Raw genomic sequence first — 19,458 nt, 5'->3', positions numbered from 1 at the left:
GGTTGCCAATCGGCTTCTATTACGGACTTTAATATAATCAGTGAAAATATGCTATGCTTTGTTCGCACTACACTAGTATCTATATATTAATACGTGAAGCAAAAACTTTGTAACTGTTTTTACGAAAATTGCGCGGACGTAGGAGCATAAAATTTGGTACACTTATAGTTTATGTGTAGGAGAAGTGCATTACGCCAATATTTTTCAAAAATAATGCTTATAAAGTACATTAAATCAATAAATAAAACATTACACACACATGCATAGTATCTGATCGTATTTGACAAAACGTCAAAATCGATAGACATTGCGATGATATTCTCACGTCTCATATGAATAGAGTTTTATAAAAGAGTTTGTTTGAGTTTGAGTTAAATAAAAATTATCCTTGAACGTATGTTAAGTAGTATTCTAAATTAAATCGTATATGGTTGAATTTCGACCACTAGGCGACCACTAGTTTTTATTAAAGTGTAAGAGAGACATGCTTCGGCACGAATGGGCCGGCTCGCCCGGAGTGATACCACGACCTAACAGAAAACTGACGTGAAACAACGCTTGCGTTGTGTGAGTGAGGCTACCGGAGGCCCAATTACCCACCTTCCCAATCTTACTAATCCCCGATTCTCTAACAACCCTTGAATTCCTAACCCCCAAAAGGCCGGCAACGCACTTGTAACGCCTCTGGTGTTTCGGATGTCCATGGGCGGCGGCGATTGCTTACAATCAGGTGATCCGTCTGCTCGTTTACCGGCTTATACTGGACATTACACGCAATTCGATCATATAAGGTCAGAATGGTTTAAAAGACGATTTTATTTGACTACTAGCTACTTTCGCGCGGTTTCACCCGCTCTGCTCGGCTCCTATTGGTCATAGCGTGATGTTTTATAGCCTAAAGCCTTCCTCGATAAATGGTCTAGTCAACACAAAAATCTTTTTTCAAATCGAACCAGTAGTTCCTGAGATTAGCGTGTTCAAACAAATATCAAACAAACTCTTCAGCTTTATAACATTAGTATAGATGAAACCATATAAAAACTAGTAAATATGTGCCATACCTCGCACGTATAGTCAGCAGTGTCCTGCGTCTGAAGGTTGTCCACCTGCAGACTGTAGTTGGAGTGCATCTGTACCCTGGGCGGCATGGTCTCGTGAGGAGTGTGGCTGTCTCCCAGGAGAGTCTTGTCTTTGTACCAACGGACGCGGAGCTTGCCTTCTGGAAATAAAATAAAGTAAAATGAATGTGGGAGGCCATGCTTTGGCACTGCTGGGCCAGCTCGAAAACTGACGTGAAACAACGAATGCGTTGGCCTTTGGTGTTTCAGGTGTCCATTCCCTAACATCAGGTGTTCCGTCTGCTCGTTTATACCATAAAATGAAATGACCTGACCAAAATTATAACAGATAACAATGATCCCTGAGGAACCAGCAACGCATTAGTAACTTCTCTGGTGTTTCGGGTGGCCGTAGATGACTTAAATAGATTACGAAAAGCATGAAATTATTTAGTAAATGTCTGGATGATCGGTTGTTGAGTAACGTGTCATTTATTTATTTGTAAAAAAACAGCTTAACCTCTTGTATGCCAGTATATGAGACCCAATAGAAAAAACATTGTCTTGCGTAGATCTGCGCTATCAGCGTACTATGAGTTAAGCCAAAACATTTTACAGTTAAAGTAATAATAAAATACTTATTGGTTTCGGTTTCCTATCTGTGTATAAAATATTGTGGTCCGAGATCCCAGAGCTGTCAGACATATCTTATTTTTACAAGCATTTAACCTTCGGCTTACAGTAGTCTTGTATATACTTTTTAATGCCTGAATGTTTGTAAAGCTTGCCGAGTGACACCTGCGCAGGTACCAGGTGAGAAAGGTAACTAAAAATTAGAATCACTTAACGTAAATTTTTATGTCTGATTTTTATATATGTTTTGTAGAATATTACTTTGAAATCATATTAAAAAAATCAGACACTTTCCATGGACCAAAACTTTTATCAGACGGCTTAAAGCTCTAAAAAATAGTGCGCCTTACAAAATTGTAATAGCAATATATGGTGCCCCTGTAATGCAAAACAGTAGTACAAATCATCATAGTTTTACCAGATAATTTGCACGAACGTGATTACCATCGTGAATGTTACAAATGTGCTACTGCTTTGCCGAAAAGATATTTCTCTCCAACCTCACATATATTGCTATTACAATTTTGTAAGGCGCACTATTTTTTAGAGCTTTAAAGCGTCTGATAAAAGTTTTGGTCCATGGAAGATGTCTGATTTTTTTAATATGATTTCAGAGTAATATTCTACAAAACATATATAAAAATCAGACATAAAAATTTAAGTTAAGTGAGTCTAATTTTTAGTTACCTTTCTCACCTGGTACCTGCGCAGGTGTCACTCGGCAAGCTTTACAAACATTCAGGCATTAAAAAGTATATACAAGACTACTGTAAGCCGAAGGTTAAATACTTGTAAAAATAAGATATGTCTGACAGCTCTGGGATCTCGCTCTATTGGGTCTTTAAACAAACACACATCAAACGTCTTAACCACAACAACCTATTCTCAATAAAAAAAAAATCTGCAATAACACCAAAATTTTCCCAGCCAATCAACATCGTAATTTCTTTCTCAATCTTCGTCATCGTTTCCAGCTAAAGCGAGTCAAATTATAAGATTGGCCGTGTAAAGAAATGCTCCACAATGCTTCGGTTCGAGGGGACATCAATGGAGTCACAATTGAGGTACAAAGATCAGGATCTGAACAGCTTCCTGCTTGCCGTCTACTGTTCAACTAAGGATGATGTGTGATTGTAGAAAGTGTGGAGGAGGCATTTTGTATGGTGAGGATAGTTTACGGGTTAAGTTTTATATTTGGTGGAGAGTTTGGGAAAAATTATCAGAAAAGATAACTAAACTTTGGTCTTGTACCATCTTTGAATAATAGGGAAGATGACTAATTTTAATGACCGTCTTGTGGATTATTTAAAAATATTTGACACGTATTTTTTATTTTCTAACGGAAACAAAATACTTTCGAAGATATATCGATTTGAAATATCATGTGACGTCACTTTTAGGTACATTTTATACGTTGAAATGACGTATTTGGTGCCACTTGTAGACTTTGATTCGTTTTATCTAAGTATTGTTATCATAGACAAAATAAAAAAAATACGTGTCTAATATGTTTTCTTTACCTAACTGACGGACTAAATAGATTTTTAATTTTCATACCCCGTCATCATCCCTATTAAAAATTTGGCTCTGCTTCAGGAGACATTTTTGAAAAATAGGACCATAGTCCATAATAATTGCTAAGTATTGCAGCCATATGGTCTCAAAACATCAAGCCAATAGGTGTACAATGTCAAAGACATAACAATTAGCTAAGAAAGAACAAACATTGGAACAATTTGTGATACTAGGCCAATGGACAACGAGACACAAGTGTTACGAAATATTAATTGTTCCTTATTAACGGAATATGATACTGCAGTTTTTTTTTTGTGTTCTAGAAGTTTTGTAAATCATCTTTTTGTGTATGTCCGTCAGATGGCAAGATGGTTTTTACTCTTTCAAGCCCGTAAGACATTAGGTCGCTTTCAACCGGCCTATCTGGAAGTCATTGGGGGAAGCCTATGTTCAACAGAGGACGTCTTATGGCTGATATGATGATGATGAAGAGATACTATGTGGAGAAAACACAGAGCTAAACTGCACACTTTACAAATGTATTCGTAACATACCTACACAATCTAGCCATTGCAGCTCTTCTGTGGTCAAAGTACATACAGCTGTTTATACAGAAATTAATACATGATTATTTTTATTTATTTTGTTTGAAGAATTTTTTTTTAAGTTTTGGCCCTCATTGCAATATTTGGTTTACCTAATTGACACGTATTCTAACTATTTATAAGTATAATGTTTATAAGCATAATAACAAAATCATTATGTATTAATTAATGTGTTAGCAAGATTAAATTACCACAAACGTTTTAAAATATGTCGTAAGAAAACACAACGAATTACTAATCAGCATAAATTATTTAATGAATAACACTTTTAATATAAACAGCTAATTTAACAAAAAACAAAAAATCGACAACAAAGCAAATTTTTATACGAGACTAACCAAAAAACTGTTCAAACATCAACAATTTGTAAAGAAATAATTCACATTTCGCTGTTGTTGAATGCCACATCCATTTTATAACAACTGAACGTCCCGATCTAATCTCCTCAGTACGTGTTGAACATAAATGGGTATTGCTTTTGTGTATTTGATTTATCGATAGTCTGGCGGCCATATTTACAGTGTACTATAATAAATGAAGCCGGCCCCTGTATTTCGGATACCGGTTTTAATTGTACATGCCATAAAGGGTCCGATACTTTTTGGATTTTGGTGTTTGGCAAAAGATTTGCCTTCAATCGTATCGTCACGTATTTTTATTCCCGAAGGGGTAGGCAGAGGTGCACATTACGGCACGTATTGCCACTGTAATATATTGTATACTTTTCACCATTTGTGTTATAAGTCCCATGTAATAGAGGTGAACCTATTGCCATATACTGGGCACAATTCCAGACTCCCTGCTACCACTGACAAATTTTCGAAAAACCGAAAAAAGCCCAATAGGTAATAACAGATTTGCCCGACCTGGGAATCGAACTCGAGACCTCTTGCCCGGCAGTCGCACTTGCAACTACCCGATCAACGATTTGCCCCTTCATTTTTAAAAAATGCTACTTGACTAGTCTTGTATGTTATAGGATAAAAGAGAGTTATGTTTTTGTATAATAGCCAAGTATGGCTAATGAATATGTAGTCCTCATCAAAAACTTGTAAAATCGACTAACAAAATCAAGACTATAATCTTAAAACTATGACAAATAGAGAGAGAGAGCATTATCTATTACCTATTATATAAGTAGAGGAACAAAATAAACTACAGGAAGATGATCCATCATGCAACGTGAATAGGTCAAAGACTCGTGCGTGGAGTGTGGCTATGAACTTGTAAGGAGGTCGTGTCAGTAGAATGAAATGGAAGGATTTAGAATTGTCCAGTGAGATGTATCTGATTTCCGCGGTCAGACGAAATATTAACCACTGATTTTTTAATTTTTTAAATGTTTAATATCAGCTCCGTATTATATAGTAGGTTCATATTATGAGGAATGGTAAAATTTTAATATACTTAAGTCCTACCAGAGTTGCGGACTACCTAGTGGGTTTACCGGGGCTCCGGCTCGAAAAGCAGGAGAAGGAACGGGGTGGTTTTTAGTCAGTAAGAGTCTGACACTCCCTCTCGCCTCGCCCAAGGTGGGAGAAGTAATTGGATGAATTGAAAAAAAAGTCCTAGCATTTAAAAATGTGTGCAGCTAAGCTAATCTGTAATTGTCAATTCGAAACATTCGAAGTAAGTTCGATCACGGTCCGCCTATAATTGGTTGTGAGAATAATTTTGACACATGACGGGCAAGAATGCGTTTGAGCTCGCTTCAAATTGACAATTACAGAGTAGCAGCAGTTCTGCTTACCTCTTCGGGAATATTAGTTTACCTAATACGGTTTATCTCTAAAATACAAGCTGTATCGTAGATCATGTGTTTGCAAAACAAAATCTTAATGTCTGTAGAAAAATTGGAGCAAAACTCACTATGGTCTTACCAATTTTGTAATATAGATTTTTTTTTCACGAAGTTTTTACTTGTCTATTAAATAATTAGGTACTTATACCAGACTATGACAATAAACATGCAACATTATTTGAACTTGCAACCTTGAGTGGATGCAACACATGTGCAATGACGTCACAGCTTGATGCGCCCGCGCAAGTCAGCCCCGGATCTAGGGGGGCAAGCCGGGGCCCATGCCCCGGGCGGCAAATTCAGGGGGCGGCAAAATTCACACTTCACGGACCAGTGGACACAGTGGAACATTTTATTATTCGCTAGGCGCGTAGGCATAGTACATAAGAGAAGAAGTTCGCCGCCTCTACGCGGGTGTCGTGCGATCGATGGTCCTTTACGGGGCGCCTGTTTGGTCAGCTCGACTGTCAGGCGTCCAACGTTGCAGAACGAAAATCTATCGTCTGCAGCGGAAAATGGCCATCCGTATCGCACGAGGATACCGAACGGTGTCCTTCGAGGCGGCAACTCTCAAACTCAAACTCAAATCATTTATTGCATTCATGTGTTCATTCTCTTGGCTCGCTTTCCGCCGTTGGATATCCTGGCGGATATGGACGCGAAGGTCTACGACCAAATCCGTTCCGTCCGTCAAAACGGCGGTAGAGTGCCAGGAGCGGCGTTCGTTAGGCTGAGGCAGCAAGAAAGGCGACACGCGCTCGAGCGGTGGCGTGAGCGGCTACAACAGCCAGAGATCTCACGCAAGCGCGTTGTCGAAGTCATTTTGCCGCATTTCGAAGCCTGGCTGAAAAGAGAGGAGCGCATCTCCTTCAGGCTCACTCAGGTACTGACCGGACATGGCTGCTTCGGTGAGTACCTGAACAAGATTGGGCGAGAGACCACGGCAAATTGCCACCACTGCGGAGGTAACCTGGATTCCGCACAGCACACGCTCGAAGAGTGCCCAGCGTGGGTCTCAGAGCGGCGGGTCCTGGTTACCAAGATCGGGAGAGACCTGTCTCTGCCAGCAGTAGTAGAGGCTATGCTGGCAGATACAGAAAACTGGAGGGAGGTGGCCTCCTTTTGTGAGACTGTAATGTCCCAAAAGGAGGCAGCTGAGGTGGATCGTGAGAGGGCCGATCCTGCTCATAGAAGGCGTCGAGGTGGCAACAGCCTTGACGCCTAATCCCGCCTGCGTCAACTGCAGGCGGACCTTTGGGGTCGCGGGTACCTAAAGTGGGGACTCTAGGTGCCCATCTAGCGACCTCAGGGAAGACGGTGGCACAGTGGTCACGTGCTTTTTTTCTTTTTTTTAAAAACGTTACCCCACATTAGGATTTTCTCCTGTGTCGTGGGTGCATTTACAAACATACAAGTTCACATGCACATGACACCCAGACCCGAAACAACAATTTGTGGATCACACAAAGAGTTGCTCCGTGCGGGAATCGAACCCGCTACCCGTTGCGCGGCAGCCAGTTGCCCAGCCACCGCACTAACCGTGCAGTCAATGCTGCTGCCGTGCAACTTGCACAACGAGGCTAATGGGAGGTACATGTCTCCCTAGGGATGTGCCGTAACAGGTGTTGCACCATAGGGGCTCCGGAGCAGGTCTAGTTAGAGGTCTCGGTGCCCCTTATCGGTGCTGAAGGTGGCCACCGGGTCGGTTTTAGTGAGGTAAAAATCCCACACTCCCTAGTCTTTCTCCCCAAAAAGCTAGGTGACTTTTGAATGTTACGCCCGACATAAAAAAAAAAAATATTACATAAAGTCGGTTAAAAATACCGGCTCTTGCTCGCCTGCAGGAATCGCAGAACGGGGCAGCACGCGTTTGATTACAGTGAGATGAAGCTATGTTCGAAAACTTCCTCGTCGATTTGTCTCCACGACAGTGTTTTGTGACAAAAATGTGAGTAGTTTGTATGTTTACTATTTAGCACTTGTCGATTGTTACTTTTGCTCTTGTGATGTAAAGGGTGTCCATTCGAAAAACAAACATACAATTCAGTATCCTAATTTACCGTCTGCTAAACGACCTGTACCTCATTGACCAGGAATTTCAATCCTGATATAGGTTAACCTCAACAGTTAATCCAGGCTGAATTAAATGACTTAGTGAGAGATTTGGGTCTATCAAAGGTTGCTGCACAAATCCTAGGATCACGACTGAAAGACAAAATTCTATTGGCTCCAGGAACCACATTTTCGTGGTACAGGCATCGTGAAAAAGAGTTCGCGAAACATTTCTCTCAAGAGAGTTCACTGGTGTTTTGTAATAATATTCCTGAAGTAGTCATGAAACTGGGAGCTGATAATTACGATTCCACATCATGGAGGTTATTTATTGATTCTTCTAAGAGAAGTCTGAAGGGTGTCTTGTTGTATGTAATGGTAATACCTATGGTTCGGTGCCTGTTGCTCACTCCGTGCATCTCAAAGAAACGAACGAGAATCTTGAGCTGTTGCTAAATAAAATAAAGTATAGCGAATATTGTTGGCAACTCTTTTTTGAGGTCTCCAGGAGACCTCAAAATAATATCTATGCTTTTGGGTCAGCAGTCTGGATTTACAAAGTATCCATGATTTTTGTGCGAGTGGGACAGTCGAGCACGAAATTTACATTACATTAAGAAAGAATGGCCTTTCAGAGAAAGACTTGTACTGGGACAAAAAAATGTGCACCAACCCAAAATCAGTTCTTTCACCTCCCCTTCACATAAAGTTAGGATTGATGTAGCAGTTTGTCAAAGCTTAAAATAAACAAGGTGACTGCTAATACGTATGCGACAAATTTCCTGCACTTTCTCAAGCTCAACTTAAAGAAGAACTTTTGTAGGCCCTCAAATTCGGAATTTAAAATCGGATAGATTGTTCCAGAATACAATGACCCAGGATGAATCTGAAGTATGGAGTTCATTCGTAGAAGTCATAGAAGATTTCCTTGGAAATAACAAGTCTCCAAATTAAGTACAAAGAAATTGTAGCTAAGATGCTCCAAAATTATAAAAAACTGGGATGCAATATGAGCGTTAAACTTCATTTTCTGAATTCCCATGTTGACTATTTTCCCGAAAATCTTGGAGTTATCTGCGAGGAACAGGGAGAGAGGTTCCATCAAAACATAAAGGAGATGGAGAGACGTTACCAAGGAAGTTGGGATATTAGAATGATGCCTGATTACTGCTGGGCCTTGAACAGGACGCAGTTTTCAGGGAAAAAGAGAACGATTTCACTAAAAAAAAACCAACGTCTGTATAACGTAGGTTATTTTTTTATGAGCAGCTCAATTTTGCAGTGTAATTTTCTTTTAAATACACACACACACACACAACTTCACGCCTTTTTATCCCCGAAGGGGTAGGCAGAGGTGTACATTACGGCACGTAATGCCGCTATACAATGCACACCCAACAGTGTTAAAGTCCTATGTAATTGGGGGGTGAGCCTATTGAATTTTCTTTTAAATATATCTTTAAGGTCAGGGGGGCTAATGCCGGCATAGTTTTTTTTTTTACTCACATTTGAGTCTCCGTATCGGATGAACGTGTTGATGTATGATCAATGATATGGTCTCATCGAAATGAGAATCTATTAAGCTTTGAAATGCCGGGACCTTTTTTAATTAAATTGTCACCAGTGCCAGGATATTAACTGTTTTTTAAAATTTGAGCAGTAGACGCATTTTCCCTTCTAAAATCGGAAAAATCCGTCATAATCGAAGAATTTATTGAAATCTTTAATTGTTTTAATAAAATACGTATTTGTAATATACTTCTGTAAGTGACAATGAATTCTGTGTTTCACAATCTTTAAAATAACGTCTCGTTCTGGTTAAATACGTAAAAATCGTTTTTAGGGGCTATTTCGGCATGTTTAAGCCAACAGGGGTGGTCAACATATTTTAGTGGAGCGTTATCATCTCATTTGTTAAATAGGTACTTGTTAAATAAGTACCGCTATTTACGAAAATTATGATTTTACTCCTTATACAACAGTACAAAACATTGGGTGATTCGATTTTTGAGTATACACTTATATACACATATACATTTAAAAACATCCCAAAGTAACATATTCTTGTGAAATAAACATATTAATGATGAAGACGGTGCAGATGAAGTAAACTAAACTTAAGATAAACGTACATAGAAAAATATGTAATTGTCTTGTTAAGGTCGTTTTAATTCACAAATCGTTTTAATTCAATCAAAAACCTATCAAAATCAAATGGTATTTTAAAACAATATTGTGGTGGCAATTATTCTGTAAATGTTACACACAAAAAAGATTTACGATCTCTGTAATGGGGCAAATTCGTCGTATGATGATTTTGCCCCATTCAAAATAGACGGAATTATGCACTTAATCATTTCGAGGTTACAAATTTGTTACGTTAAATAATCTGATCATTGGTAGCGTTATCTTGCAAAGAAATACACTGAAGATAAAAAACGACCCTACACTATATATATTGAATTCATTCGACACTGTAAATAACATAATTTTAAACTTATCTTCAAAAATACAGGAGCGTAGGGCACTTGCATTTCACTTTAAAAACGTAAGTAAACTTTGTAGACTGTTTTACCCGTTTTTATAGCGCCTAACGCCAATCTGATGAATTTTATTTATAGTTAAAAGTAATGTTGTTTTACCGACCGTATTACAAACGCTGTAACTCGACTGTAAGGAGCGTTATTTCAAGTAGACGGTTACGCCCCATAGACGGAATATGCCACCCTGACCTTATATATATAATTCTTCTGTAAGTGTGTATGTCACTGCACTTCTCTTAAACGACTGGACCGATTTTGATGAAATTTTTTGTGTGTGTTGAAGGGGATCTGAGAATGGTTTAGATTCACAATTTTGTCCGTTGGACAATGTTTTTTTAAATTAATCAGACGTGTAGACAGGACAGAGTCTGTCGGGTCCGCTAGTCTTCAATAAATATTTTCTAAGAATTTTTTTGGCAGTTTCTATAAAAAAATTTATTCACACTTTTCCTAAAAACCTGACTTGCTAGAAAAAAACGAAGCACAGATTCGTGATCAGCACACCCCATTTACTATAGGAGACCTATTAAACTTGTAACACTTTTTCGTGAAAAAGAAAATGTAGGCCTGTGTGGATGTATTATTTCCGGAAGGTAGGTTAGTATGTAGGCTTTGTCCAAATTTCAAACAATTTGTGGACATCTGATTGTTGCAATTATATGGGTGAAAAAGGTGAAAATAAACACGATTTGACTGCACGGTTGGTGCGGTGACTGGGCAACTGGCTACCGTGTAACGTGTACCGGGTTCGATTCCCGCACGGAGCAACTCTTTGTGTGATCCACAAATTGTTGTTTCGGGTCTGGGTGTCATGTGAATGTGAATATTTGTAAACGTACCCACGACACAGGACAAAATCCTAATGAAAAAAAAAAAAAAATAAAATAAAAACGTAGGTGGGGGCGGCATTTCTCAAATTTTGCCCCGGGTGAAAAAAAATGTAGATCCGGGGCTGGCGCAAGTTCAGGATTCTTCTCTCATTTACGTTGTTAAAAAGAATTAGATGAACATCCGTATTGTCCTACATGTGGACGGTCGTTAACGGGTTCGAGTCTAGAGTGTTTATTTTGTGTGACATGAGGAAATAAGTATGATGGCTTTTTTGTGAACATTAAAAATGAATATGAAATCTCTTTTTTCATCCACTTTCCACCATTTGTGTTATAAGTCACATGTACAATTCCAGATTCCGTGCTTACTACTGAAAATTTTAATAAAAATCGAAAAAAGCCTAGTAATATTTTGCCCGACGTGGGAATCAAACCCGAGATCCCTTGCACGACAGCCGCAATTGCGACCACTCGACCAACGAGTCAGTCTTTTTGCATTACGTGCCGTACTGTGCCTCTCTGCCTACCCCTTCGAGGATAAAAGGCGTGACGTTGCGTTGCGTTTTTTTTTCATTTTTCCTTTGCCCCATACTAGAATTTCCACCTGTGTCGTAGATGCGTTTACAAACATACCAGGGGGCCTACTCTAATTCAACGAGCGAACGAAAAAGCTTTGCAGATTGCATCCTATAATTCTATTTATTGCGAACTTTTGTGAACAAATATGAAAAAATATGAACGAATGAAATGAAGATAATTAAATAGGTTTTGATATGAAATTAAAAATACAATTATTTACTATTTTTAGTAAATCAATAAAACCTACGGCCGAAGATTAAACGAAACTTCGGATTCGAGAACCGGAGTAGGCCCCCAGTTCACATAAAGAGTTGACGGCTACACGTTGCGTGTTGCGCGAACAGTTGCTCACACACCGGTCAACAAACCTAACCAAAACCACTAACGAGATAATCAAGTTCACACCCAAACAACTACCAAAGACCATAGCGTGTTTGTTTAAATAAATTACATGGAATTACATATCGTTATAACAATAGTATGTAATAATACATATTATTGTGGTTATAATGTATGCGAGCTATCCGTTTTAGGCTGAGACCATACTATAGTAAAACCGTAGCGGTTTTTAACGCGTGAGTTTGTGATGTGAAATATCTAATGACTTTATTTTTGGAAAACAAAACAGTACTTTTACACTACATAATAAAATGATGGTTTATTATCTAAATGATGCCTAATGACCGCATTTGAGTTTTTTCTCGCGATTGGTCATCTAAAAATCTAAGATTAGAGACAACTTAAAAACATTAGATTTTTCACAAATGTAACAACTTTGTGGCTAAACACATCCGCTACCTTATTACTAATTCACAAAAATCTTAGTGATAGGATTTAAGATAAAAAATCGTGGTTTCTGGGTTTAGAACAGTGTCAGTAGTTTCACTCACGAATAGGGCCGTGCGACGGTTAACCGCGCGATATAAAACCCCATAGTATAGTGTGGTCTTAGCCTTATAATACTTATGGTACTTATAATCTATGCGAGCAATTTGTTTTAATGTAAAGTGTAGCATCTTAGTTAGGCTCGGTGGAGACTCTCGGAATGCGTAATAAATATTTATGGGTGTTATAAAATATTGTATTTGTTTGTTTGTAATGATCGTATTGTTTTTTTACTGTTGTGTACGGGGCCATAATCCTGTATATTACGTTTCGATACTCGAAGTTATTTTTGAAATAAGTACGTATGTAGATGTCAAAAAAATAAAATAAAACAGTATTAGAAATATTAAATTAATAGTTCTTTATATAAACTTTTAATAAGTTTCATAACGTAAGTATAGATAGTTAAATAGGCAATAAGAGTCAACTTATTTACTTCTAAAGTTCTAACAAAAACATAAAGAATTTACAAAAACAACATTAAGTTGTATAAAAATACATAAGTTATGCCTAATCTACACTTTGTAAAGAGTGAATAGTTTTAGTACATACTCTTTTGACCAATTTCTTATACGTAGATAACAGAGCAGCATTTTGACGGTCTTTTGGGCCAATTAAAATAATAGATTTTGAATTAGGTGCGTGTGTGTGTGTGTGTAACCAGCCTTATATTTTCTATAGTTCGTTCGAAGTTCAAACCATTTAAAGATGGCGTAAAAATAATGCGTTCAAAATAAGTATATCAAATTAAGTAATAATTTAATCGTAAAAATAAAATAAGTAATAATTTAATCGTAAAAATCCGCGGTATTTTATGATGCTTACAAAATTACAGGTCAGTTAATAGCTATCAATTTTAAGTTTCATATTGTTACGTACCTAGTTATTACTTATTATCTACTTATTTAAATGATTCAGAGTTTAATAGGAAGAATACTCTATTTGGTTTAAACACTTACGAATTTTGTACGAGTAGAGATTTCCTTACACTTATAACCCATAACTACTGCAAGAACTAAACAGTACCTAAGCTTTTTTAAGGGTGGAATATAATCCAATAACGTTTCCCACCTTGGGTGAGGCAAGAGGGAGTGTCAGACTCTTACTAACTAAAAACCTACAAGACCCTGGGCGATTCTCCAAAAAAACATACAAAGTTAACGGCGTCATAATTATCCTTAACCAACAATTAACAAATCTGCTGATTAAAACAAAATTTGGTTTCAATAAATTGTGTGTCACTGCCCCGGTAACCTGCTAGACGGTCCGCAGCTTCGGTTCAGCTAAATAATAAGCTACAGACAAGAATAACACCTTCCATAATTATAATTGACAGATACTGACGGCCATTAAAAATGATACAACAATGCTTTCAATTTCTTCCACACATAGACAAACAATATGGCCGATACATATCTATTTCAAATATCGAACACTCTTTATTAAATAAATCACTTAATTCTTCATCACGAAATCAAAATAAGAATTTCTTTCTTTGATAATATCAAAATTAAATCTTAATGTAACAGTTATAAGGTTTAATATTCATTAACACTGTTCTAGTTTATTTATTAGTCCTTCCTTTTTTAAATGCTAATGAAACGTCAAAGGGTGTAGGGTAAAAGCACCATTTGGTGGCCGTGAGTCAATGTGAAAGAATAATTTCAATTGCCTTAGATCACGATATGTTTACGTTTCGGGTTGTTTAGATGAGTTAATTGGGCGTTACTCGAGTTAAGTTATTTCGGGAATTGCTTGTTTCTTTTTTTTTGTTTGTACCTAATAAATGTTGTTTGGTAATTGATGTTTACTTAATTATGTTGAGTGGTTTATAGGGATAATTCCCTTACATGATTATAGAGGAATAATATACAACGCTTACATGAAAAAGGCGTGTAAACAAAAGTACTTATATGAAACTTTGTAATTTTTTTTGAGTGCTTGAAATACCTTCTAGCATTTTACACTTGATATTGACAATTTGACTTATGTGTAGTTACGAAACGGAAGATTTATTCATTCATTCATCATTAAAAACATAAAATTATTTCAAATCATCACGGCTAACACTGTACCTTTTACCCTACAAACTGTATGACGCAAGAAGCAGCTGCATTTGATACGTCAATGCATATTTTGATCGATTGACAGACAATCAGATTTAAAAAGTATCACAATCGTTTAACTGAAATAATAGACACGTGTCTAAGATTGCATCGAACATATTTAAATAAGTAATACCACGCCATCTATTATCTGAGAAGTCAAAACAATAGTTTTTAGAACACTTATTGTCAATAACAATAAAAGTTTTTGAAAAGAGTAACGATGGAGATTCGGCTCTCCATTCGAAATTACACTTTGGAAGGAGCACCTAGCTTCACTGACAGCCCATGCGAGCGTGGCGTCGCGTTCCGCGCGCGCCTCAAAGAACCATCGGACCGGACCACCACAGATGGGTCCCAGTAGGGCTGATACCTGATCTGGAGCTGCGGACTACCTAGCGGGTTTACCGGGGCTCCGGCTCGACAGGAGTGGGAACGGGGTGGTTATTAGTCAGGTAAGAGTCTGACTCTCCCTCTCGCCTCGCACAAGGTGGGAGAAGTCATAGGATGATTTTCACCCCTTAAAAAAAACTTGACTGACACGCAGACTGACGGACAATTCGATTTGAAGTTTCAAAAGTGCCTAACTAATTGACGACGTTAAAACCAGAGTGATCTAAGTGACATTTTTTACTAAAAATGAATATACAGCTCATACGTTTCCAATAATAACGCTTAACGCATTTCCTCAATTTTCTCAGAAACATATTTTTGTGCCCTAGATCACTCTGGTTTTAGCATCGTCAATTAAGGATTATAATTGAAATAAATGCATTTGACTTTGAGTTCTATGTATTCTCAATGTACTCAATTACTATTTTAAAAGGCGATCGTATTGATGACATCAGGAAACTCATCATCATCAGCTGCAAGATGTCCTCTTCTGAACAAAGACCTGTCTTAGTCATCTACAGCGAACTGACTGCACGGTTGGCGCGGTATCTGGGCAACTGACAGACGCGCAACGGGTAGCGGATTCGATTCTCGCACGGAGCAACTCTTTGTATGATCCACAAATTGTTGTTTCGGGTCTGGGTGTCATGTGTTTGTAAACTCCAACGTGAAACAACACTGGTGTTGTGTGAGTGAGATTACCGGAGGCCAAATTATTCCCCTTCTCAATCCTCCCAATCCCCGATTCCCCAACAACCCTTATATTCCTAACCCCCAAAAGGCCGGCAAAGCACTTGTAACGCCTCTGGTGTTTCAGATGTCCATGGGCGGCGGCGATTGCTTACTACCATAAAGTGATCCATCAACTCGTTTACCGGCTTATACCATAAAAAAGAAGAAATAGACCATCAACTAGGGTTAAAAAAAGCAACGTCTACGCAACAACAACGTCACGCCTTTGATCCCCCAAGGGGTAGGCAGAGGTGCACATTACGGCACGTAATACCGCTGTACAATGTACACCCACTTTTCACCATTAGTGTTATAAGTCCCATGTAATAGGGAGTGAGCCTATTGCCATAGACTGGGCACAATTCCAAACTCCGTGCTACTACTGAGAAATTTTCGAAAAACCGAAAAAGCCCAGTAATACGTAATATGAGACCTTTTGACAGTCAGTTAAGGCAGTCGCACTCGCGACCACTCGACCAACGAGGCAGTCAAGGCAGTCAGAGAGGTTCAAAAAACTTGGCAAATAAAGGTTTTAACTTACCATTCCCTTCAATGTAACAAGGTAACAACACGGTATCGTTTTCATAAGTTTTTACAGTCACTGGTACACTTTTAAACGGCTTCTCACTTTTCACTGAGTTTCGTATGAACAATAGTAACATTAGACACGTTAAACACTTCATTTTATTGTCTTTATAACCTTTTATTACCTATGAAATGGAGAAAAAACTAGTTTAATTTTGGCCTCAGCCAAAGAATTCTTAAAAAAATTTAGTCTAAAAATGCAATGTGACAAATTTTGTAATTCGCATGAATTTGCGTTAGGAACAGTAATTAATAATTATTTATTATCTTTAAGTGAATAGAATGAATTTACTTCAAAAATAGGTAAGAGTTTCTTAAGAAATGAAACGTAAGCTTTCAATAAGAAAAAAATGCGCGCCGAATTTAATTTAGGAACAAAATGTTTTTTTTTTACCAAAGAGGACGGATGTATTTCACAATGAATAAACTCAGTATTTTTACTTTTATTTTTGTATTGTCTGTGTTTCGGTCACTGGTATTATAGGATTTACGGTCTACCGCCTATACTGTAGCGCTTTGCCATTAATTAGACTTTTTTAATCAGTTTCCAAGTAACAAAACGCAGCTTCATTTCGTAAAAAAATGGTTTCCGACCGTCCCGATTCCCAAAGATTTAAAAAGTAATAAAACCGAATTCAAGTAGTTGTTACACTTAATTAATATTTTAGAGATTAGACGATATTAATTTAATTTATTAAAATACAAGATCACAGCAACACTTACGACTATTTAATTGAAATTAAACGGAAATCATAAATTGAAAACAATACGGTATAGTTTTCTGTTAATTCGTCTTGTTTCGGAACGCGCGCGTCTTGGCGGGAAACCCGAGTGGAACTGTCATTGCTAGCGCATGCGCCCGACGCGCGGCTCAATGATTATTGCTTAGGGCAGAGACACAATGAGAGGAAGTTTGTCAAAATATTTTAAATCTATAGATTAAAGTTTACCCAAACATTTTTTTGTTATGTATTCCAAATTGTTTAATTATAATAGGATCTTAAAAATGGTTTTGTTATTATGTTTTGTTATTAAAATATCATGTAGGTACTTATGTACCAATTTGATTGACATTGTAGCGAGATGTCTTGGCTGTTATGATTATAACTAACAATTTAACTAGTTATGTAAATATTTAGTTTAGTTTCAATGTTACGTTACGGTAGCATTTGCTCCTGTGTCGTACCTACATGTACCTATCCTATCTATTCTCTATCTAATAGACTCAAAAGAGTAATTTGTGGATCGAACTGGCGACACGTTGCCGCACTACTGCTGCAGTCGGCTGTTGAGCCACTAAACCAAACGTGCGTATTATAATTAAATGTAACTCTATCTATAATAATAATTATAATATCGTACCAAATTTTTTTCAATATAACAAAATAATCGTTACTTCACCTTACCTTACCTTACCTTACATTGATTAATTTGACGATATACTTATTTATTTAATGTTTCTATCTAATTTTAGAGAAGTACCTATGCTATTTGACGCAAATAAAATATGACGTCATAAGTCGCGATCTACAAAATTCATAGAAAATTAACTTTTGGCATTTCAATAAAAGTATTGAATTTGACTAGTGAACCGAACCTAGGAAACTACCGTATTCTTTGCCCAATTTGAGGGTCGTTTCTCCATAATCCCAACTCTATTATTTGCAAAATTCAAGACTATTGTTTGACAAAAATTAAAAAAAGCATTTTAAGATGTGACAAATAAACGAATCCTTTCCCAATTATTATTATATAGGTAGCACCATTCTCGCTAATTATACTAGTAGTACACTTAGCGAGGATGATGCTTACCTACCCAATACCTACACAATTGAGGATCGGGCGTCACAGGTAAATTAGGTAAATATTATTCTATTTAATTATGATATTATTTGGGATAAAACCCAAAGTCCCGAGTGTCGCCTGTCCCTATCGTTTTAACAACTTATTCCCATTGTGTCCCAAGCCTTATACGTATCCAGTCAATTAATGTACCACCTTTAATTTAAGCGAATGGATGAAAGACAAGCTGTGAACTAAGACTGTTACAATGTACATAGCTAAGTGATCGTATCATATTATATCGTCATCAGATCTTTTCGAAGGAAGTCGGTAAATTGTTAGTCAAAAAACAAAGTCAAAGTCAAATAATTTATTACAAGAGAAGGAATGAGCAAATCAATCAATTGCACAATATTAAATGGTACTTATTAATCTATATTTCTTTATTTCATGATAGGTATCATAAAACGATAAATTAAGGTTTAGGGAGCAGTGAGTAGTTCACAAAGAAAATTATAGGTATATTAATGTTGCTTGAGGATCAGGCGAAGTGATCGTGTCTGGCGGGCTTTCTGCCCAATCGTTGTTTTTTGGGATTATTTATCCATGTTATTCGTATGTAAACTTAATATGTGTGATGTAGGATTTATGACGTCATCCGTTGATATGATCGTCGATCGCCTATGTGCCACTTCTGCCATCTTCTTGTCATGTGTCGCCACAAAGGCATTTCGGGTTTGATTCCCAATTCGTGTTAATCATTACTTAGTGATAAAGCTACTAGAAACCTTTCATAGGGTTTCACATACAGTTACATTAGGTTACATATGGACTCTGTCTACCCTTTTAAAGCAATAAAATTCACGATATTACATCCCAGTAGGTACTACAGTCATTATAAAGTCAGCCCACACTATATTATATTAATGTTGCGTCACTACATCATTCCCGACACCTACATTCTCACATAATAAAGAGGCAAATAAAAACATAATAATAAAAATACATTGGATAACACAAATCTGATCCAGATCAAGAAAAATAATTATAAAATTCGGTTCAGTTAATGTCTAAAGCAGAGTGGTTCCGTACCTCTACCCGTGCTGAGATAAAGAATGCGAGAGAAGAGTAGAATCAACTTGTCACCACCCCTACTCTTACCGCGGGTTTTTAGCAAAGTCCACACAACACACGACTTCTTCGATTTTATTTTTTTATGTTAAGTATAAACCCGTAAACGAGCAAGCGGATCACCTGATGGTAAGCAATCGCCGTCGCCCATGGACACTTGAAATACCAGAGCCTTTTGGGGATTAGGAATTTAAAGGTTGTTGGGGAATTGGGTATTGGGAAGGGGTAA

The 19,458-nt window shown here is 37.4% G+C and overlaps 1 protein-coding gene across 2 annotated transcripts in view; it reads right to left on the bottom strand.

Moving 5' to 3' along the window:
• The window catches only part of LOC118276867 (neurotrimin), a 34,111-nt gene extending 16,937 nt beyond the window's left edge, over positions 1-17,174 (bottom strand). The window contains exons 1-3 of one of the 2 annotated variants that reach the window (XM_035595456.2): positions 17,040-17,174; positions 16,273-16,441; positions 1,062-1,219 (exon numbers count right to left, since the gene is read on the bottom strand). In XM_035595456.2, coding sequence (XP_035451349.2) covers positions 1,062-1,219; positions 16,273-16,414 — 300 coding nt within the window. In that variant the 5' untranslated portion in view covers positions 16,415-16,441; positions 17,040-17,174. Of the gene's footprint in view, positions 1-1,061; positions 1,220-16,272; positions 16,442-16,710; positions 16,958-17,039 lie in introns of those variants that run through there. The other variant, XM_050699914.1, reaches the window with a different exon arrangement.
• Positions 17,175-19,458: the final 2,284 nt, after the last annotated feature.

The sequence above is a fragment of the Spodoptera frugiperda genome, chromosome 17 (assembly GCF_023101765.2).
Source record: "Spodoptera frugiperda isolate SF20-4 chromosome 17, AGI-APGP_CSIRO_Sfru_2.0, whole genome shotgun sequence".
NCBI classification, from domain to species: domain Eukaryota; kingdom Metazoa; phylum Arthropoda; class Insecta; order Lepidoptera; family Noctuidae; genus Spodoptera; species Spodoptera frugiperda.
Note: the sequence above shows the minus strand (reverse complement) of the source record. Positions and strands in the feature narration are given on the sequence as shown.